Source organism: Copadichromis virginalis, linkage group LG15 (genome assembly GCF_057382275.1).
Source record: "Copadichromis virginalis isolate Kocher_CV1m ecotype Utaka linkage group LG15, C_Virginalis_male_GT1.1, whole genome shotgun sequence".
Taxonomy (NCBI): domain Eukaryota; kingdom Metazoa; phylum Chordata; class Actinopteri; order Cichliformes; family Cichlidae; genus Copadichromis; species Copadichromis virginalis.
Window position 1 is genome coordinate 10,530,900 of NC_140632.1, and position 23,350 is coordinate 10,554,249.

The following is a 23,350-nucleotide window of genomic DNA, read 5'->3' on the forward strand; positions in this document are numbered from 1 at the left end:
TAGGATTTGTGCTTAATATAGTATTTCTGCTAAATTATAGTATTTCTGCTTTTTATAGTATTTGTGCTAAAACATAGTATTTCTACTAAATGTAGTATTTATGCTTAATCATAGTATTTCTATATATTTCTGCCAGGTCCCCAGGCAGCCAATCCTCTGTGAGGACTGAGACATTCAAATTTTCAAATCAGGGCCTGCACAGTTTCCCAGCCAATCAAACAAGTGTCCTGAGGCATTCAAATTTGCATATTGGGGCCTTCGTGGCTTCTAAGCCAGCCAATCATATCTGAGGGCTGAGGAATTCAAATCCACAAATCAGGGCCTGCACGGCTTCCCAGCCAGCCAATCACATATGTGGTCTCAGGCATTCAAATTTGCATATTGGGGAATTCGTGGCTTCTAAGTCAACAAGTCATCCATGTCATATATCTCTAAAAATTCATATTTTAATATTAAATTGTCAACACTTGAAGATTCCCCCATCTCTTCTGAACAAAACGGTGTAAGAATGACCGTTCTAGCCCCTACGGTTAGGAAATTACGGTCATTTGTTTGAGGGGAGTCGTCACTATGAGAAATAGACTGCAAAAATCCTGTGTCTCTCTGTGCTGCTGCGTGTGTAAACAGATGCACCTGTTTTGGTGGGGAAAAGTGCACAGCCTCTCTGATTGGTGGATTCAAATTCACCAGCTCCCAGGCTGACCTAGAAACTTACTTCTCTCTCCCTGTGTGTGTGTGTGTGTGTGTGTGTGTGTGTGTGTGTTTGTGTGTGACAGAGAGAGAGAGAGAGAGAGAGAAAGCCTTTTAATGGGATGATCCCATTGTAAGATTCAAATTCAATATATTTAGACTGGTTGACTGAATTGGATCTTGTGTGTGGGTCTCTCTGTGCATGTGTGTTTCCTCATGTGTACATATTTGTAATTGTGTGGCAGTCATAAATTTTTTTGCTGATTTTTGTCATTTAACAAGTATATTTGAGGGAACCTCAGCATGTTCAGCATTTTTTCAGCTGTCCATTTTGCTTTTCCAATTTTTCTGTTTAAGTTATTACTATTGTGCTAAATCACACTATTTCTGCTATTTTATAAGATTTGTGCTTAATATACTATTTCTGCTTTTATAGGATTTGTGCTTAATATAGTATTTCTGCTAAATGTAGTATTTATGCTTAATCATACTATTTCTGCTTTTCATAGGATTTGTGCTTAATATAGTATTTCTGCTAAATTTAGTATTTCTGATTAATTATAGTTTTTCTACTAAATCATAGTACAGTATTTCTGCTTTTTATGGGATTTGTGCTAAAACAAAGTATTTCTACTAAATGTAGTATTTGTGCTTAATCATGCCATTTCTGCTTTTTATAGGATTTGTGCTTAATATAGTATTTCTGCTAAATTATAGTATTTCTGCCAAATTATAATATTTGTGCTAAAACATAGTCTCAATTTAAAATTACAAGATTCATAGTTCATCACAGTGTCTCTGGTAAATCACAATATTTCTGCTCTGTTGTACTATTTTTCTAAATCATAGTGTTTCTGTAATGTTTAAGTGTTTTTGGCTAAATATATTCTTTCTGTTATCTTATACTATTTCTCCTAAATTCTTGTATTTTTGAGAAGTTATCATGTTTCTGGTAAGTTACAATATTTCTGCTAAATTCTGCTATGCTATTGTATTTCTGCCAAGTATTATGTTTCCTCTAAGATATTGCAGTTCTGCTAAGTTATTCCATTTTAGCAAAGTTCTTTTGCTTCTGCAAAGTTTTTACAATTTCTGCAACTTTTCAGCTTTTTCAGCTACTTTTTGCATACAGCTTCAGCTTTAAGCATCCACACTGCATTTTCGCAGGAAATGCAAATTTTTCTAGTTGTGTGGATGCTTTAAGCATCCACACTATTGAGTTCCTGTTTCTCTTTATTCTTTATTATTCTAGTTGCTTCCGTACACTTTTTGGCACTTAACTACTTCCACAATTTTCAGCCGATTTTCACCGTTCAAATTTTAAACTATTCTGCTATTTCTGCTAATGTGCGCTATGACTTTTGGTATTTTTTGCTATTATACTTTTTAAAATATTAAGCTTTTTTCCTTTAATTTGTCCCATTGAAATGAATGGAAAACTTCTGCAATTCTGCTAAAATTTGCTTGTTTTTGAAATTTAACTACTTCCTCATATTTTCACCTAGAACAACCATTCAAATTTTAAAATGTTCACAAATTATTGGGCTATTCAGGTATGATTCAGCTTTTTCAAATCTTCTACTGTTTTACTTTTATGCCTCTTAAAGTTTTGAGTTGCACAATTGTGATTTTTCACAAAATACATGCGTTGTTATGGTTGCTATGCTCTTGGCTTCCAGTGTGTCACTGAAGGTTTTGCAGTCTTCTCTTCATGTCCGAACAACTGTTTGCTACTTGCTCAATTTTCACTCAACTTCCACAAATTATACATCAAAACGTAGGTATTTTTGCTGGCTTTCAGGAAATGTCACTATCATTGTTGTGGGATTTATAGAATTTTCGCAAATCTCCTCAGACCAACACAATGTCAGAAAACTCTCCATATAAAGTCAATGGAGAGCTTGTTCAAAATCACTGCTGGATTTCTGTAATGAGAGGCATATTCGAATCGTCATATCTCCTTAACGAAGCAAAGTTAAGACATGAGGCTTGTCCCCGAATATCTTCAGACACCCCTGACGCTCACAATTCAAGAATTTCTTTCTCACCTATTACCGTTCTGAAATGAGTTGGACTTGTTTGAGGGTAGGAAATTCGTCCTTCGCTCAGATTTCTTCAGATTTCAAACTGTGGAAATGAACCACTTTTTTCTCTCGTCATAACTTTTTGTTGGATTTCCACAGAGACCTGAAAATTTCCATGACTGTTCACCAAAGCCTACTGTCTCTTACGGTGAAAGAATGATATCGATACTCCAAATAGATTTCGAGTTACAAAGCGTTGTTTGAGGGCAAGTCAAGGCAGTTTTTGCTTCGCTCTACTCAGTTATGGTGCATTAGAAGTCAAATATCTTTAATAATTCATATTTTAATGATAAATTGTAAACACTGGAAGATTCCCCCATCTCTTCTGAACAAAACGGTGTAAGAATGACCGCTCTAGCCCCTACGGTTTGGAAATTATGGTCATTTGTTTGAGGGGAGTCCTCACTATGAGAAATAGGCTGCAATAATCCTGTGCCTCTCTGTGCTGCGTGTGTAAAAAGAGGCACATGTTTTGGCGGGAAAAAGTACACAGGCTCTCTGATTGGTGGATTCAAATTCAGCAGCTCCCAGGCTGACCTAGAAACTTACTTCTCTCTCCCTGTGCATTTTTTTGCTGATTTTTTCATTTAACAAGTATATTTGAGGGACCCTCAGCATGTTCAGCATTTTTTCAGCTGTCCATTTTGCTTTTCCAATTTTTCTGTTTAACTTATTACTATTGTGCTAAATCATACTATTTCTGCTATTTTATAAGATTTGTGCCGAATATAGTATTTCTGCTAAATTACAGTATTTCTGCTTTTTATACTATTTGTGCTAAAACATAGTATTTCTACTAAATGTAGTATTTATGCTTAATCATACTATTTCTGCTTTTTATGGGATTTGTGCCTAATATAGTATTTCTGCTTTTTATAGGATTTTTGCTCAAACATAGTATTTCTACTAAATGTAGTGTTTATGCTTAATCATCCTATTTCTGCTTTTTATAGGATTTGTGCTTAATATAGTATTTCTGCTAAATTATAGTATTTCTGCTTTTTATAGTATTTGTGCTAAAACATAGTATTTCTACTAAATGTAGTATTTATGCTTAATCATAGTATTTCTATATATTTCTGCCAGGTCCCCAGGCAGCCAATCCTCTGTGAAGACTTAGACATTCAAATTTTCAAATCAGGGCCTGCACGGTTTCCCAGCCAATCATATATGTGTCCTGAGGCATTCAAATTTGCATATTGGGGCCTTCATGGCTTCTAAGCCAGCCAATCATATCTGAGGGCTGAGGAATTCAAATCCACAAATCAGGGCCTGCACGGCTTCCCAGCCAGCCAATCATATATGTGGCCTCAGGCATTCAAATTTGCATATTGGGGAATTCGTGGCTTCTAAGTCAACAAGTCATCCATGTCGTATATCTCTAAAAATTCACATTTTAATGATAAATTGTTAACACTGGAAGATTCCCCCATCTCTTCTGAACAAAACGGTTTAAGAATGACTGTTCTAGCCCCTACAGTTAGGAAATTATGGTCATTTGTTTGTGGGGAGTCCTCACTATGAGAAATAGGCTGCAATAATCCTGTGCCTCTCTGTGCTGCGTGTGTAAAAAGATGCACCTGTTTTGGCGGGAAAATGTAAACAGCCACTCTGATTGGTGGATTTAAATTCGGCAGCTCTCTCCCTCTGTGTGTGTCTGTGTGTGTGTGTGTGTGTGTGTGTGTGTGTGTGTGTGTGTGTGTTTAGTGGGAGAGAGAGGACCCTGCCCTTATTTGGCAGCATGTCATTGTAGGATTTAAATTGAATATAGTTAGACTGGTTGACTGGATTAGAGCCTGTGTTTGTGTGTCCTTCTGTGCATTTGTGTTTCAATATGCCTCCATATTTGTAATTTTGTAAGTTATTACTATTCGGCTAAATCATAGTATTTCTGGTACTTTTCGGTACTTGTGCTAAATATAGTATTTCTGCTAAATCATACTATTTCTGCTTTTCATAAGATTTGTGCCTAATATAGTATTTCTGCTAAATTATAGTATTTGTTCTTTTTATAGGATTTGTGCCTAACATAGTATTTCTGCTAAATTATAGTATTTCTGCTTTTTATACTATTTGTGCTAAATTATAATATTTCTGCTTTTTATAGGATTTGTGCCTAATATAGTATTTCTGCTTTTTATAGGATTTGTGCTTAATATAGTATTTCTGCTAAATTATAGTATTTCTGCTTTTTATAGTATTTGTGCTAAAACATAGTATTTCTACTAAATGTAGTATTTATGCTTAATCATAGTATTTCTATATATTTCTGCCAGGTCCCCAGGCAGCCAATCCTCTGTGAGGACTGAGAAATTCAAATTTTCAAATCAGGGCCTGCACGGCTTCCCAGCCAATCATATATGTGTCCTGAGGCATTCAAATTTGCATATTGGGGCCTTCATGGCTTCTAAGCCAGCCAATCATATCAGGGCTGAGGAATTCAAATTCACAAATCAGGGCCTGCACGGCTTCCCAGCCAGCCAATCATATATGTGGCCTCAGGCATTCAAATTTGCATATTGGGGAATTCGTGGCTTCTAAGTCAATAAGTCATCCATGTCATATATCTCTAAAAATTCACATTTTCATGATAAATTGTCAACACTTGAAGATTCCCCCATCTCTTCTGAACAAAACGGTGTAAGAATGACTGTTCTAGCCCCTACAGTTAGGAAATTATGGTCATTTGTTTGAGGGGAGTCCTCACTATGAGAAATAGACTGCAATAATCCTGTGCCTCTCTGTGCTGCGTGTGTAAATAGATGCACCTGTTTTGGAGGGAAAAAGTGCACAGGCTCTCTGATTGGTGGATTCAAATTCAGCAGCTCCCAGGCTGACCTAGAAACTTACTTCTCTCTCCGTGTGTGTGTGTGTGTGTGTGTGTGTGTGTGTGTGTGTGACAGAGAGAGAGAGAGAGAGAGAGAGAGAGAGCGAGCGAGCCTTTTAATGGGATGATCTCATTGTAAGATTCAAAATCAATATATTTAGACTGGTTGACTGAATTGGATCTTGTGTGTGTCTCTCTGTGCATGTGTGTTTCCTTATGTGTCCATATTTGTGATTGTGTGGCTGTTATATTTTTTTGCCGATTTTTTTCATTTAACAAGTATATTTGAGGGACCCTCAGCATGTTCAGCATTTTTTCAGCTGTCCATTTTGCTTTTCCAATTTTTCTGTTTAACTTATTACTATTGTGCTAAATCATACAATTTCTGCTATTTCATAAGATTTCTGCTTAATATACTAGTTCTGCTTTTTATAGGATTTGTGCTTAATATACTATTTCTGCTTTTTATAGGATTTGTGCTTAATATACTATTTCTGCTTTTTATAGAATTTATGCTTAATCATACTATTTCTATATATTTCTGCCAGGTCCCCAGGCAGCCAATCCTCTGTGAGGACTCAGACATTCAAGTATACAGATCACAGCCTGCACGGCCTCCCAGCCAGCCAATCATATCTGAGGTCTCCCGTTTCCTCTCTCGTCATATCTCAGCCACAGATGTACAGAGAGCAATGAAAATCGCAGTCAAAGTACACCAAAGTCCGCTGATTCAGCCAGTAGAAGAATTATGCTTCTAGTCCACCTAGTTTTTGAGTTACACAACGTTTTGTAACTCCAAAAAACGGTGTTTTTCGCCTCTCACCGCGATCTAATTCTGACTCCTCATCAGCCTGTTTTTCCAAAGCGGCCGCTCTCTTTCCCAGTGGCGCAGTTGGTAATGACACGGCTCTGCAAGCCAAAGATCGTGGGTTCGATTCCACCTTGGTCAACATGTTTTTTTTCCCTACAAATTAATACACTGTCACAGACCAGTAATTCATATTCATCATTTATTACAATTCTGCAAACTTTTATGATTTTACCAGCTTTTGATAATATGGACCTCACATTCTTGTTAACACTCCATGGCACAAATACTCTTCCCTTTAGGCTCTGTGTATGTGTGTGTGTGTATCAATATTTCTCCCATTTTAAAGTATTACTCCTCCATAATTGTATTTCTGTTCAATCAAAGTACTTTTACTACATCTTAGTACTTCTGCTCAATCATAGTATTTCTGCTAAATCATAGTATTTTTGCCAAATCATGATTTTTGTGCCAAATCATAACATTTGTGTTATGTTAAAGTATTACTACTAATTGGAGGAATTTCTGTCATGTTACATTATATGTGCTAAATATAGTATTTCTGCCAAATCATACTATTTCTACTATGTTATATTTTTCTTTCTAAATACAGCATTTCTGCTATATAATTGTATTTCTGCTTTTTATACTATTTGTGCCTAACATAGTATTTCTGCTAAATTATAGTATTTCTGCTTTTTATACTGTTTGTGCCTAATATAGTATTTCTGCTTTTTATAGGATTTGTGTTTAACCTTCAGAGGTCCTTAGGGACATTTATTGTCTTTTGCATTTTTAATTTTAATATAGTATTTCTGCTAAATTATAGTATTTCTGCTTTTTATAGGATTTGTGCTAAAACATAGTATTTCTACTAAATGTAGTATTTATGCTTAATCATACTATTTCTATATATTACTATTCTGCTAAATCATACTATTTCTGCTTTTCATAGAATTTGTGCCTAATATAGTATTTCTGCTAAATTACAGTATTTCTGCTTTTTATACTATTTGTGCTAAAACATAGTATTTCTACTAAATGTAGTATTTATGCTTAATCATACTATTTGCATATTGGGGAATTCGTGGCTTCTAAGTCAACAAGTCATCCATGTCATATATCTCTAAAAATTCACATTTTAATGATAAATTGTCAACACTTGAAGATTCCCCCATCTCTTCTGAACAAAACGGTGCAGTGACCGTTCTAGCCCTTACGGTTAGGAAATTATAGTCATTTGTTTTGAGGGGAATCCTTAATGGATAATGTTTATATATATATATTTGTCTTTAAAACATCTTTGCAGACTGACTGTCCTGGACTGGTTGTTGTTGTTTTTTTTTTTCAGGTCTGGTGAACTCAGCTCTTTGGTGTTGGTGTTCAGGAGTAGAGCCTTCTAATAATATTTATTCAAGTTATAGATTTAAAGTTCTGCGAGTTTTTTCTGTAGCAAATAAATATTGTATAGAATATTTAAAATCACCTACATTTTTGATGTTTACAATGCCCATTGTGTGTAATACTGGAATTTCCTATTACCCATGAACGCCTCATCTTTTACCTGACTGCCGGACATCCGCCTTTCCGCACACTTCGCTGAGTCCGCTCTGGGTGAGTGCTGCTGCTCTGCTTCTCCTCTTCTCTCCTAAATGTTTATAGTCTGTTTGTGCGATTTAACGAGTTCTTTTAGTGATTTATAAAGCCAACCGAGGTATAACTCATATTAGAGTAACACGGTGGTTGCTTTTTCTTAGTGAAACTTTGTCATTTTTGTATGTAAAAGGAGTGTTTGATGAGCTAACAACCCGATGCTAATGCCTAGCGCTCCTTTGAGCCCAGTGTGAAATGAAAATTTGACTGTGAACCACGGTTATTGTGTTGTTTTATTAATTACATTTGGTGTGTTTGTCAGTCTGTTACATAAGGTGCAGTTAGTTCTCTTCACAAATCAGTTGGTTAAAACGGCCTCATTCTTTATGCTGTAAAGTTTTTAACGAACCGCCATCTTAGATTCAGTGTCAGCTGTCGGCAAGATCAAAGGAGCCATTTTACCGCCTCTGACCGAACACGGGAGAAAAAGAGTCACGTGTGTGCAGGTCTTGTGGGTTAATTAAGACAAAGGAGGGGGGGAGAAACTGAGGATTAAACATAGGCTATGTCCCCACATACACGGGTATTTTTGAAAACGAAGATTTTCCGTTTCTGTTTTAAAAAACAATCCCGTCCACACATAAATGCAGAAATGAAGGAGAACGCTGCTAGGAACATGCCAAAGCAGCAGGTGGCGCTATATTCCTAACCGTGTAGAAATGTTGGCCAATCAGAAGTCTAGAAGCCTCGGTGGGAAATGGTAAACAAAGATGGGGCATAGAAGCAGAACCGAGTCATATCTGTGGGGGGACAGTAACTGTGTGCGCATATGTAAGCATTTAAACACTGCAGAGAGAACAATTAACAGTAACCGTATTGTATAAATGCATTTCACCGAAACAATAACGTGGCGCACAGTGTGACGTCAAAAAAGGCGCTGCGTTTTCTCCGTTTCCCTGTCCACACATAAATGCAAAAACGGAGTTTTCGAAAATATTCTGGCAAGCGTTTTTAGTTTTTCAGTGACCGAAAACGCCGTTTAAGTGTGGACGAAAGGTGCAAACGCATAGAAAAATCTCCATTTTCAAAAGTACCTGTGTACGTGTGGACATAGCCCAAGAATAATAAGAACTCCTAATATGTAGACTTTAATTTTTAAGAACTGTTTAACAAAGGCTTGTTTGTGCCAACCTAAATCTGCAGCACAGTTTAAATTCTCACTTTGTGGGAAATTAATGAAATAAACAACAGCCCACCTTCACATAAATAAAATATGGCAGTATATTATTATTAGTATGGTACATAGATATTTATTTTAAAACTACAGCATATTTACTATGATACTATGTGCAGTTGGTAATATTTTAGGAAGTAGAATTTGAATGCAGACCACCTCAAATATTAAAGCCTTAAAAATATGTCGTGCAGTTTTTCATGTATGAGTGTTTTGCAATCTTAAATGAGATGTAGACCAAAGAAAACAGAGGAGAGTTGTTGTTTGTATTCCAGCTGTAGTAAACAAAGAAGTTTAGTGAATCTTTTTGACAACAGAGAGTGATGCAGTATTGATGCTGATTTGAGTTTTCTGATCCTGTATTTTTGTTCTTTGTCTTTTGTTACAAAGAGTGAAATAAAGCTTGGTTTTGCCTTTGCTGGTAAGTAAACAGTGATTGTAACTGAAGCAATATGAAATTGGGATTGTGTAACATTTTTAGCAATTTACATACAATAGTTTGGCTTTTTGTGATATCTTGCCATTTGCTCATGGGCAAAAACACATTTAGGATTTATAAGCAGTAAAGCCCCCCCCACTAGATCTCTGAGTGTCCCTAAAAATGTCCCTGAAGTTTAATAGGCCATTTATGTCTAATTTTAAAGGCTTATCAAAGCATTTCTATAGTAATTATTGTTTTTATTACACATGTTAAGGCCATTTGAGACTCTGCAATTAAATTTTGCCCTCTTTAGACTAAAGTGAGTTCATTTATTCTGAGGTACAGTGCTGGGAAAAGTCTTTCTTCCTTGCAGATTTATTTTGTTCATGCTTTTTTGTCACATGTTTCAAATCATCTAACAGGGATGATATGAATAAATACAAAAAAGCATTTTAAAGTGATGATTTCACGTATGAAGCAGAGAAAACCAAACCAGAGCTATCTGTTCTAATTTGAGAACATGCTGGTCTCTAATACCCAGCTGTGGAAGCCCTGATACGAAGAACTACCATCAAGCATTTATAGTATCAAGTATTATTTGTGATTGTTGCACGCTTTGAAACTGTGATGTTATCATTTGATCAAGTGTGCAGTGCGAGCAAATCATTGCTTGTGGTATCTGCTGTGTTATGTAATAGCACCAAAGTATTAGAGCTTTACGTTCATGAGGAATTTCTGTGGAATTGCAGATGGATAAAACGACACATCACCTTAATAAAGACAGAAATCTTTAATAAGGTGCAGAAAGAGAAGATGGGGTGTTTATAGTAAAGCTGTTGTAAACAAAGAATTTAACAGATTTTTTTTCCCACTACAGATTGTGATGCAGTATTGACTCTGATGCTGATTTCAGTTGTCTGATTCTGTATTTTTGTTCTTTTGTTACAGAGTGAAACAGAACTTCGGTTTTGCCTTTGCTGGTAAGTAAGCAGCAATTGTAACTGCAGTAATATGACATTGTCACTGTGTAACATGTTTAGCAACTTACCTAACGTAGTTTGGTTTTTGTGACATTACCATTTACTGATGGGCAAAAACAAATGGTCAGAATTTATACCTTGTAGCAGCAAAGGCCCCACACATGACCTCTGACTGTCCCTGAAGTTTAACAGGCCATTTGTGTCTGATTTTTATGTTTGAACACAAACAACTGTTTTTATACAGTTGTTCATGTTCTCCGTTTGTTTATGGATTTACCTAGCAGACATAACTATGAACGCATTTTAGGTGAGTTAGTGTAAGTGGTAGCTTAAACACTTAAGAGCACCACAGTTGTTGATTTATATCTTCACTCATATTCTGCTTATGTATTACATTAAAGTCAGACCACTATAGAAGTATTTTTGCCTGAGTGAACAGACGTGGTACGTTAAACATTTAAGCAATAATAAAAGACTAAGAGAACCAGAGTTGTGAGTAGGCAATGTTGTGTATGTTAAAGCCTGTGTGTAATTTATGTACACTAAGTTTAAATCAGTTTCTTAATAAGTTGCTTGATACAATGTGTTTGAAAATTATATATAAAAGGGAAATATTGCAAAATACAAAAAGATTCCTGCCAACAGGTACAATGGAAGGACTTTTTATTATAATTTTTAAGAAATTAATTGCAAAAATGGCGTGCCACTGTTGTTACTATAACATGTCAGAATTTACATGTATTTTAGGATTTACATATTCAGATCAGAACTAAAACCTAATGAGGTTTTCCGTTGATTCTAACAGTTGTGGTTTTTCCACACTTTATTAAGCACTGACTTGTGATAGAAAATGATGGAGCTAAAAAGCCATAATCTGTACCAACAAATATTGGTGCCTCTTCTTTGCACTTCTGTAGTATGCATGCCTTTATTACACATGTTATCGTCATGTGAGACTCTGTAACTAAAGTTTGTCCTCTTTAGACTACAGTGAGTTCATAAAGGCTTGAAGAAATTGAGGATCTTACTAGTTATTTCATGTCACAGTAAATTGGATTGTGTGTGAAGAGGTTCAACAGTGTAAGTCATTAAACAGTGATCTGATGTGTTGTTTCCTTTCTCTAGGATACTGATCTGATCGTCGCAAGTCTGGTAAGTATAGGTTTTGTCTGCAGTACAGTGCTGAGAAAGGTCTTTCTTCCTTGCAGATTTATTTTGTTTATGCTTTTTTTCACATGTTTCAAATCATCTAACAAGGATGACCTGGATAAATACAAAAAGCAGTTTTAAAGTGATGATTTCATTTTTGAACCAGAACAACCTGGTCTAATGTAAAAACATATTGGTCTCTAATACCCAGCTGTGGATGCCCTGATAGCAACAATTACCATCAAGCATTTACAGTAACTGGTAATGACTGGTTTACATCACTGGTTGATTTTGGTCCACTATAATTTCAGAATTGTCTTAATTAGATCCAAACAGGACAGGCAAAAAAAGAAAAGAAAAAAGTCTTAATTAAAGCCCAATATAGGGTTTTCAAGTCATACCAAGTACCACGGTGGTTAGCACTGTTGCCGCACAGCAAGAAGGTCCTGAGTTTAATTCCAACATCAGGCCGGGGTCTTTCTGTGTGGAGTTTGCATGTTCTCCCGGTGTTTGCGTGGGTTCCCTCCGGGTACTCCGGCTTCCTCCCACCGTCCAAAGACATGCAGCTTGTGGGGATAGGTTAACTGAATAATCCAAATTGTCACTAGGTGTGTATCTGCGAATGAATGTGAGTGCGAATGATTGTCTGTCCCTGTGTGTTGGCCCTGCGACAGACTGGCGACCTGTCCAGGGTGTACCCTGCCTCTCGCCCTATGACAGGTGGGATAGGCTCCAGTGCCCCCTGAAAAGGATAAGCGGAAGCGAATGGATGGATGGATGGATGGATGGATAGGGTTTTCAAGTCATACCAAGTATCTTAATTTCATTAAAGTCCAGACTGATTCGTTTACACCAAGTGTTTTGTTTCATTCATTCAATTGGACTTGCTTGTGTGCTTCAGATCCTAAGTGTGATTAAACTTAAGCCCAGGACCTGATGAGTTGATGTAGGTCCTGAAGTAGTAAAGGAACTCTGGGACATCACAGTAACAGCACCATGTTTGACTTTAATGCTGGTGTTTTTCTCTCACTATAGATGATTCAGTTTAGTGCAGTTAGTCAGCACAGCTCTTGGTTATCATCGAGATATTATTAGGCAACTTGTTTTTGCCTGTTCAGCTACAATATCTGGGAGCGTTTTTGTTTTATGGGGTCTCCAGATCCTTAGAAATCTCTTTGTAAACCTTTACAGAACTATATGTGTTTGTTTCACATTAGAGCAGCTCACGACTAGCAGTTTAGGGACAATTAAATATTCACATAGGGCAGGGGTCTCAAACTCCACTCTTCAAGGGCCGGTGTCCTGAAGCTTTTTCACGTGTCCCTGTTACAAAACACCTGAATAACATTTGTAGGTCATTAGTGAGAGTATAGAATTTGACTGTGTTGAAGTGGCATCCCCGAAGACTGTTCAAATTTAAGTAATTTAAGTGTTTGGAAAAATGTACTGCTAAAAGTACTTTCATTGCATCATGTTCATTCACTCATGAGCTGCTATAACATGAATCAAATGGCTGAATTACCACCTCAGCATGCAGTCACGTTCTGTAGAGTTTTGCTAATGACCTACTAATGTTATTCAGGTGTGTTGCAACAGGGACACATAGAAAAGTTTCTGGACACCAGGCCTTAAGGACCAGAGTTTGAGACCACTGGTGGTAGGGCATTGTGGATTTCAAAAGCTTCTTCCCTTAAATCACTGCCTAAAAACTGCTTTTTGTAATTTGTCATAATGACTTGCAAAATATAGGTGGGATGAAAACATAAACATAAGACATTTTATAGTGGCCTGATATTTTTATCAAGGCTGTTTTTTGAAAATAATCCTGCCCTAATTTACAAAAGATGAACTGTGTCTGAAAGTCATGTTTGTTTGTTTGTTTGTTTAAGAAATGTGGGAATGTCCAGCAAAGATCTTACATGCAACAGCTCAGATACAGCACTCACTTCTGTTCTTTTTATCATGAAATGATCTACAAAGAAATGATCATCATACTAAATTTTGCTAATTAGGCCTTTATATCAGCTATGATAAGTTTATTATAGATTTAGTGTAGTGCTTATTGCTGTGTATCAAACATGCCCCAAATGTGACTGAAATATGTAGAAACTGCTGTGTAGAAACTAGCTGTCTCCAAATTTCTCATTTTGCCAAAATTCATACAGAGTGACCTGAAACTGTCTGCTGTAACCTCAGTGTGTTGGTTTTGTTGGACCATTTAATATTTACAGTAAGTTACTGTAGCAGCACGTCTTGGTTTGAGTTTATAGACTTAGTTTATTGTTTTAATAGAATGTAAAAATGTCCTTATAACAGTTCCACCATCATTTGTTAAACATTGTCATTCTGTTCAGTCCAATAATTTACTGTAGAAGTCTTTAGTATTTAAAGCCCTACATGTATTGTATTTTTGAGATTATAAGGCATAATGTCAATAAACAAGCCTGTTTTTAAGGCAGATTAAGCCAAACAAACAGTCAGATAAGTCAAACTTTATTCAAGTCATTCACAAACAACTCTCAACACTGTTCAGTTGTAACACATAAAATACAGAACAATACACTCACTTTTTCAGTTCATTCCTCATCCACAAATCCATCAAACTCTTCATGGGTTGATCAGTTTGAAATCTGCTTCTTAAGCATGTCTCTTAGCACGTGCCAGGTCCTTGTACACACACCATAATGTTATGTTGAAGCACCGTACGAATTACTCTGCGAGGGTCCTGACTATGGTAGCCATAATGCTCTGACAATACATCAAGCAGCGCAGCTTTGTAGCTTACGAAGTCTTACTAAAATATTTGACAGAATTTTGAGTGCTGTGTACCACAGAAATCCCGTTTGAGGTCAGTAAGCATAACCAGAATCGATACGCTAGGCACATTGTATGTTTTTGAGATAATGACAGGATTTTAGGTGTGCCATATAGTCTGAAGAATATGGTAAATCCAAGCATGTTGGAAATATGACTAATTCCATGCCTTTTGTGTCTTACAGGTGACCTGCTGCAGAAGATCCTCTCTCTCTCTATCATTATAAGCAATTCTGTCTATCCTATCACTCTCCCAACTCTATCTAATTTGAAAGCCATTCTATCTTGTATCCCTCTATCCCTACTGCTCTATCTAATTTGAAAGCCATTCTATCTTGTATCCCTCTATCCCTACTGCTCTATCTAATTTGAAAGCCATTCTATCTTGTATCCCTCTATCCCTACTGCTCTATCTAATTTGAAAGCCATTCTATCTTGTATCCCTCTATCTCTACCGCTCTATCTAATTTGAAAGCCATTCCATCTTGTATCCCTCTATCTCTACTGCTCTATCTAATTTGAGAATCCAAGTTTTGAGAATCCTTTCAGAATCCAATTTTCAGAAATCCAAGTTTCCAGAACTTGATCTATCTGTTACAGAATTCTGAGAGATCTCTGCTCTCACTGCTCTTTCTTTCCTGTCATTAAGCTCTCTCACATTCAGTCATTTTGCTTTAAATTACAAGTTGAATATACAGTAGTAGAATTACAGTACAGTAGAACTTATAGTAGAAACTACTTACACAGCCCTACATTTGTCATTTTAATTTTGCATTAGACTTTAGTTTGGACTGCTAGTTTGGGTTACTTTGATCAATTGTATAAAATATCACCTTTTTATAAGTTTATTTGTAATAAGATAATCTGGTTATTTTGTAATACATACATTCAGATAAATAATAAATCAGATCCAGTCTGTTAGTCTGTTTCATTGGCTATAACATTTGACTGCAAGTTTATAGTATTATTATTTAAGGACAAACCCATTTTGTCACTCAGTGTAAGTATTCAGTCAGTATTGTCATCGAGAAGTGCCTGAGGACCCAGACTTCCTGTTTCCTGACTGCTGCAGAACATCCAGCTGAAGAAACCCCGTTTCTAAAAGAGGTACAATAAAACGGACCAAATTGTTTCCAGAGAACTTTGAATTTCCTTTATTTTGAGTTTGGAGTACAAATCAGCTTTTTAACATCTATTCATATATTCATAAAAACATTTTATAGTATAATAGTACATTTCTCAGATTTAACAGTAACTTAAGGAGTTATAAGTTTTTCTGTGTTTCAAGGTTCAGTTTTGTTTATATTTGTGTATAACCACATATAAGTTCCAGATTGTACTTCAGCAAAATGCCAAGAAAAAGTCAAAGGTCGCAGTCCCAGAAGCTTAGATGGCAAAAGCAGAAAGAACAGGTGAATGTTTCTCAGAGCAGTGAGCAGGTAAAGGTGTGTGTTTCAGCTTTTCCCAGCACAGAAGTGCAGAGCAGTGTTCAGACAGCCACAGTGTCTTATGCAGATGTGGTAAAGAGAAGTGTTCCCTCAGTGTCTGTCCCAGAGCCTGAAGTTATGCAGGTAATCCAGACTAAACCCCAGCTAACTGTACAAACACAGCATGATGGAGAGACAGCCACAGTGTCTTATGCAGATGTGGTAAAAAGAAGTGTTCCCTCAGTGTCTGTCCCAGAGCCTGAAGTTATGCAGGTAATCCAGACTAAACCCCAGCTAACTGTACAAACACAGCATGATGGACAAGCTCCAGGACAGTCTCATGTACAGGTTACAAACAGTGAAAGTCCACGAGTGAGTAGCGTCTGTGCTTCCCGAAGCCAGGCCGCTCCTAGGTATGGAAAGTACCGGAATCAGCAATGCATGGCTAACAGCTTGGTTTTCCTGTCATTCTTACACGAGGATGAATTTATTACCAGAGCAGATCTAAACCGTGTGTTGGACAAAGGCCATGCCGTCTATTCAGATGCAAGACTGAGGTTTGTGAACAGTGTGTTTCTAGCCTGCGATGAACTTCCCTCAGTTGTTACCAGCCGCACACACGAGTATCAAGTCGACATGTCTCAGTTTGCTCATTACGGCACATTTGATGGTACAGATCACTTTCCGAGCCTTGAACAGGGATTACAGTGTTTGGCTTCAGACGTTCGCTATGCTTTGCTAGTCATGGGAGGAACAGTCATCGCTGTTAGCAGGCTGACTTCAGGTGAATATGCATATTTTGATCCTCACCCACGTAAGTCTACTGGTATGCCATTGTCGCTAAGTGTAAGTGGTGGAACTGCAGTTATGTTGAAATTCACACGTCTTAATGACATGATTGACAGGATCAAACGTTTGTACAGAATGTTCAGCATCGCACCAAGCTGCACTTATGAGCTACAGCCCATCGAGTTTCACAGTGAAAACGCTGCTGACCAAAGAGATGCTAATCAAACCACCGAATACAGACAAACAGCTACAACTGTTACAGCACCAGCTTTAAATGAAGCCGTTCATGAAATAAACTCCCAAAGATCTACTGACCAGACACGGAAGACTGTGAGAGACACTTTAACGACTGAAGTGACATCATCCAGAGTGGATTATTCAAATGAGACAGCTGCTACTGAAAACAACCATCTTCCTTCTGAGTATTTAGAAAAAGAAACATCTGCATCCTCTGTGAGAGAAACGCAGGTAACATCAGATTTTGTTCCTCAGAATGATTCAAACACTGCCTACTGTTTAACTAATATAACAGAGGAACTCTCAGATAAACTGCTGAAATATAATAAACAGCAAAGGAGAAAAATAAGGAGAAGATTATTAGCCCAAGAAAAAGTACCACAGAGAAAGGAAAATCAGAAGAAGAAAGAAAGGCAGATGTACAGGTTTGATGAAAGCTTCAAGACAAAGAAAAAAAACTCAACTAAGAAGTGTAATGATCCTGATCACAGACAGAAAAAGAGCATGTACAAAAATGAATTGTATAAATTAAATGCTACCTATAAGGAGAAACAGAGAGAACATTTAAGAAAGATGTATAGGGAAAGTGCTAAAATTAGAGAGAGAAAAAGAGAATGTGTCATAAGGACATATAAAGACAATCCCATATTCAGAGAAAAGCAGAAAGAGCGTATAAGAAGAATATACAGAACTTGTGCTGGATTCAGAGAGAAACATAAAGCTTACATGAGGTCATATGTATATAACCTATATAAAAAAAGCGAAGATTTTAAACAGAAAAAACGATCTTATATGACAAAGCGGTATGGAGAAGAAAAACAATTTCAGCAACAACACAAGGACAATATGAGAGAACGAATGAGAGTAAAATATTGGAACGGTTTTTCTTTCAGACAGATGCATAATATCAGATGTGCAATGAATATAAAACGGAAATATCGCCAGATGCATCGACCAGCTGAGAGTTTACAGTGTCATCCAGAGAACACTTTAATGAATGAGGCCATATCTCGTTTCAGATCAAACATTAAGTCAGCACCATCTTATGTTTGTACTGTTTGTCTAAAAGCTTCTTTTCCTAATCAGGTGAAAATCTGCAAAAGAGAAAATTACTCAAAACACCAAACTGTAGCTCATCAGTGCCTAACTGGTAAATTTGTTCATGTGTGTGATGAAGCATGTCATGATCACTGCAGCTTTCCTGTTGAGAGAAAAAAAGAGTATATCTGTCACACATGTCACAGTTCCCTCAAAAGTGGATGCATGCCCAGGCTTGCTGCTGTTAATGGTTTAGAACTGCAGGATATTCCAGCTGAACTTTGTGATCTCAACATTCTGGAGAGACATCTGATTGCCAAATGCATACCATTTGCTAAGATTATTCCTCTTCCAAAGGGGAGACAGAGACTCATACGTGGTAATGTGGTGTGTGTACCATCTGAGGTCCAACAAACAGTTGACAGTTTACCGAGGATCAGAAGCCAATCACAGATCATGAGGATAAAGCTGAAAAGACGACTGTGCTACAAAGGCCATCAGCTGTTCCAGACTGTCACCTGGTCTAAACTCATTCAAGCTCTGCGTAAACTGAAACAAATTCATCCACAGTACACAGATATTATTATCAGAGATGATGCATTGCTTTGTGATCCAACGTTACCTGATGATGACAGCAGTGATGAAGCCAGCATGGCAAGTGATGATTATAATGAAGCAGATTTAATGGAAATTGACAACTATGAAAAAGATGCCCTTTTGTGTGAAAGTGAGTCTCAAAGTGACCAAGATATTAATATGCAATCCTGTGATGAACAACCAGAGGAACAAAATCCAGATGAACCAGAAAGTGATTTGAACAATGGAGGTTTTGCTCTAGAAAGTTGTCTGCAGCCTGTAGACATTTCAGAAGAGATTCTCTGTTTCACTGATAACACATATTGTGTGGCTCCTGCAGAAAGAAACAATCCTGTTAGCTTCTTCAGAACTCCTCATTTGGAAGCCATGGCATTTCCTGTGCAGTTTCCTACTGGTCAGAATACACTGGATGAAAAGAGACTTCTTAAACTCACACCAAGTGCTTACTTCAAGTCAAGGCTTTTCAACATTGATGCAAGATTTGCTAAAGACACAAATTACCTGTTTTTCTCACAGTTTGTCACTGAAATACACTTGGCTAATTCCAGTATGACGATACAGCTAAGGAAAGGTAAAACTATGACCAAAGATGGACGCAAAATCACATCAGGAATGTTACAAAGTAAGACAGAAGTAGAGAAGCTGGTAAGAAATAAAGATGCAATCAGATTTATGCAGCCACTCAGAGGAACTCCAGCTTACTGGCAGAAAACTACCAGAGATCTATTCAGCATGGTTCGCCAAATAGGAACACCTCAGTTCTTTGTCACTTTCTCTGCTGCTGAGATGAGATGGCCTGAAGTGATTCAAGCAATAAAGAGACAGCAAGGTGAAGAGGTTGATTTTGAAGCCCTGGACTGGTCAGAAAAGTGTGAAATTCTAAGATCAAATCCAGTAACCACCATGCGAATGTTTGATAAACGTGTTGAGGCTTTGTTCAGAGATTTGCTTTTTTCTCCTGCACAGCCCCTTGGTGAGATAATTGATTACTTTTACAGAGTTGAGTTCCAGCACAGAGGTAGTCCACATATACACATGTTGCTGTGGATTCGAGAAAAGGTAGAAGCAGATGTGGATGACGACCAAACTGTCTGTGACTTTGTTGACAGATACATCTCAGCTCAACTCCCTGATCCAGACAAACAACCTGAACTGCACAAAAAAGTCACTGAGCTACAAAAGCACAGCAAAAACCACACAAAGACATGCTTTAAGAGTGTGAACTCTGGTTGTAGATTTGGGTTTCCCAAACCACCAGCCACAAGAACAATGATTGTGAGACAGGATGAGGATTCAGACACTGAAGCTGCAAAAGCCAAACTCAGACCTTTGTTGAACCTGCTGAAGGAACCTGAAGCTGCTTCCCTCACCATAGAGCAGATTCTGTCACGATGCAACTTAACAATGAATGAGTATGAACAATGCCTCCAAGACATAAACAAGAAAACAGCTCTGATTCTGAAACGTGACCCAAATGAGTGTTGGATCAACAATTACAACCCAGACCTGCTTGAAGCCTGGAACTCTAATTTAGATGTCTCATTCATTTTGAATGCCTATTCATGTATAGAATACCTCTGTAAATATATAACAAAGAAAGAATCTGGCCTCTCTGAATACCTGAAGACAGTTATTGACAACTCTGATAAGAACACCGTCAATGAGTGTGATGAAATGAGAGCTGTGATGCAGGCTTACTCAAAAAAGAGAGAAATCAGCGCACAGGAGTGTGTGACTCGAGTCTGTGGCCTAAAAATGAAAAAATGTTCCCGCAGTGTTGTATTTGTACCAACAGATGATAACCCAGTAAAAATGAGTCGGCCCATGAGCTTCCTGGAAAGCACAACACATGACAGTTGTAATATTTGGATGACAAGTTTGAGTGATAAATACAAATGCAGACCTGAGACCCCAGAATATGAGGAAATGTCACTGGCTGATTTTGCTGCCTTGTGCAGGTTGGTGAGTGGTCCAAATGAAGGAAAAGATGTGCTTCCTCTTCTAAACCAGCTTGGATTTGTACAAAGGCGAAAGAATGATAAACCAGCTATAATCAGATATTACCACTGTTCACAGGAAAAAGATCCTGAGCAATATTATGGTCGACTGTTGAGACTTTACCTTCCACACAGATCAGAGCAGGAACTGAAACCACAAGGGTTCCAAACCTATCAGTCCTTCTACAACTCAGGTTTTGTACGACTTCCATGTTCAGACCACAGTGAGTCTGTGAAAAGGGTTGTGAAAAGAAATAAAGACAAGTATGAGAAGAACTCTGAGGATATTGAGAGTGCACTGGAAGAGTTTGAACAAAATAGGGATGTTGTGATTGATGAATGGTGTAATCTTGCTCCTGAATCTGAAGTTGTGAGGCTGCAATGTGATGAGAATCTTCCTGAGAGACATTCTGATGATGAGAACGAACAGGAGAATGTCCCCGACTACAGTCGTCAGTCTGATGCTGTAACAGAGATCAGAGCCATCAGAGAACAACCTGCAGTAGATCCAGCCGTGGTACGTGTAATGTATCAGAATCTGAACCAGAAGCAGGCCTGCGTGTTCTATGCCATAAGAGACTGGTGTATTCAGCGAGTTTGTGGTTTGAACCCAGATCCATTTTTCTTCTATATCAATGGTGGTGCAGGAACTGGAAAGTCACATCTGATTAAGTGTATTCATTCTGAAGCATCAAAGATCCTGAGCAGACTGCCTGCTAATGCAGAAGAAGCTGACATATCAAATCCAACTGTTTTACTTACTTCATTTACCGGTACAGCAGCTTTTTCTATCAATGGCTCTACATTACATTCTCTACTGAAACTACCCAGGAGTCTGAAACCACCCATTCAAGGACTTGGTAACCAACTGGATGAAGTCAGATCTGAGCTGATGAATGCTGAAATTATTGTTATTGATGAGATTTCAATGGTTTCAAAACCCCTTTTTGCTTATGTGGATGCAAGACTGAAACAAATCAAAGGCACTCAGAGACCTTTTGGTGGAATGTCAGTTTTAGCTGTTGGAGATTTTTACCAGCTGCCACCAGTGCGACAGTCTAAACCTCTCTGTGTTTACGATCCAGAACAGATTGACCTATGGCAGGAACATTTTCAGATGATCACTCTAACCGAGATCATGCGTCAGAAAGATGATGTGGCCTTTGCAGAGATGCTGAACAGGATTAGAGTCAAAGAAAAGACAGATGAGCTTTCTCAGTGCGACAGAGATTTGTTGTCACAGGCTGTGACTGCACCAGAAGAATGTCCAACTGAGGTCTTACACATTTATGCCACCAACAAGAATGTGGAATCCCACAACACAGATACCCTGAAGAAGCTTCATTCAAACATCATAATCATCAATGCAGACGATTTCCAGAAGGATAAATGTACAGGCAGAATGGAACGAAGAGACAAACCATTTACAGGTGGGAGAAATGATTTACCTGACACTCTGAATGTTGCTGAAGGAGCTCGAGTCATGCTGACCAGAAACTTGGACACACTAAACGGTTTGGTCAACGGTGCTTTTGGTATACTGGTAAAGGTGGTGAGATCTGAAAATGATGGACACATAATTAAACTGGGGCTCAGGATGGACAACCGGCAGCCTATGAGACACAACCGCAGTGCTAATGCAGCTTCTGATGATCTGGTTTACATTGAGAGAGCAGAGGAGAGTCTGAAGTTTAAAGGAGCAGTACGCAGACAGTTTCCTGTAAAGCTAGCATTCGCTTGCACAATTCACAAAACTCAGGGTCTTACAACACAGACAGCTGTAGTTTCAATGAAGAACATTTTTGAACCAGGTATGGCTTACGTTGCTCTCAGCAGGGTGACATCTCTCAGTGGACTCTATTTGCAGGACTTGGATGAGAAAAAGATTTACGCCAATCCCGAGGTAACTGCAGCGCTCCAAACCATGAGACAAGCCAGTGTTGAGGAAATGATGCCTCTTCTTCAGGTCAGAGAAACAGCCAGCAGACTTGACACTCTTACACTGATCCATCACAATACAGAGGGTTTGCCATCTCACATCAGTGACATCAAGAGTCATCATGAAATGTGTTTAGCAGATGTTTTGTGTCTCACTGAGTCTCACCTTCAAGGCTCCTTTGTTGCAGACAGTCTTCATTTGGACGGCTACACCATGTTTAAACGCAACAGACATGTGTCCTACACAAACTTTCCTCACATGGCCAGCAGAAGTGGTGGGGGAGTTGTTGTGTATTTGAGGAATCATTTTCAGGTTCAGGTAAAACAGTATCTACATAATGTCACTGATCTTGAGTTTTTAGTGTTGAAGGTTCAGGCTCCATTCCCTGCACTCATTGCTGTTGTGTACAGACCCCCTGACTACAGTTTGACACCATTCATGCAAAACCTGGTAAGTCTTTTAGATTCCCTTGAAATAATGGACTGTCACCCAATCATTGTGTGTGGAGATTTTAATGAGAACCAGTTGCAGAGTGGAAGAAAACAGATTCTGGAGCAGTTTCAGTCGAGAGGGTATTCACAGCTGATCACTTCTGGCACTACAGACAAGAACACCCTGCTTGACCTCATTTTTATTTCTCAGCCACAGAAATGTCTATATTCAGGTGTTCTGAGATCATATTACAGTTACCACAACCCTGTGTTTTGTGTCCTGTCCTCGAGCCAA

The 23,350-nt window shown here is 37.9% G+C and overlaps 1 protein-coding gene and 1 long non-coding RNA gene across 5 annotated transcripts; both read left to right on the forward strand.

Annotated features, from left to right (window-relative positions):
• Positions 1-7,758: 7,758 nt before the first annotated feature.
• Positions 7,759-16,013, forward strand: LOC146691854 (uncharacterized). Its single transcript, XR_014915100.1, has 6 exons — positions 7,759-8,023; positions 9,627-9,657; positions 10,606-10,637; positions 11,763-11,789; positions 14,786-15,707; positions 15,928-16,013. It is a non-coding gene; the product is annotated as an uncharacterized LOC146691854 (long non-coding RNA).
• Positions 16,014-18,186: 2,173 nt separating this feature from the next.
• On the forward strand, positions 18,187-23,090 carry LOC146691855 (uncharacterized). Of its 4 annotated transcripts, none has more exons than XM_085431853.1 (3): positions 18,187-22,651; positions 22,812-22,942; positions 23,035-23,090. In XM_085431853.1, exons 1-2 carry the CDS (start codon positions 18,317-18,319, stop codon positions 22,920-22,922), a joined length of 4,446 nt encoding a protein of 1,481 aa, XP_085287979.1. In that variant the 5' UTR covers positions 18,187-18,316; the 3' UTR covers positions 22,923-22,942; positions 23,035-23,090. The 4 variants fall into 4 exon arrangements, with proteins under 4 accessions (XP_085287979.1, XP_085287980.1, XP_085287977.1 ...); XM_085431854.1 differs by having other exon boundaries at positions 22,812-22,898; positions 22,986-23,047; XM_085431851.1 differs by having other exon boundaries at positions 18,187-22,942.
• Positions 23,091-23,350: the final 260 nt, after the last annotated feature.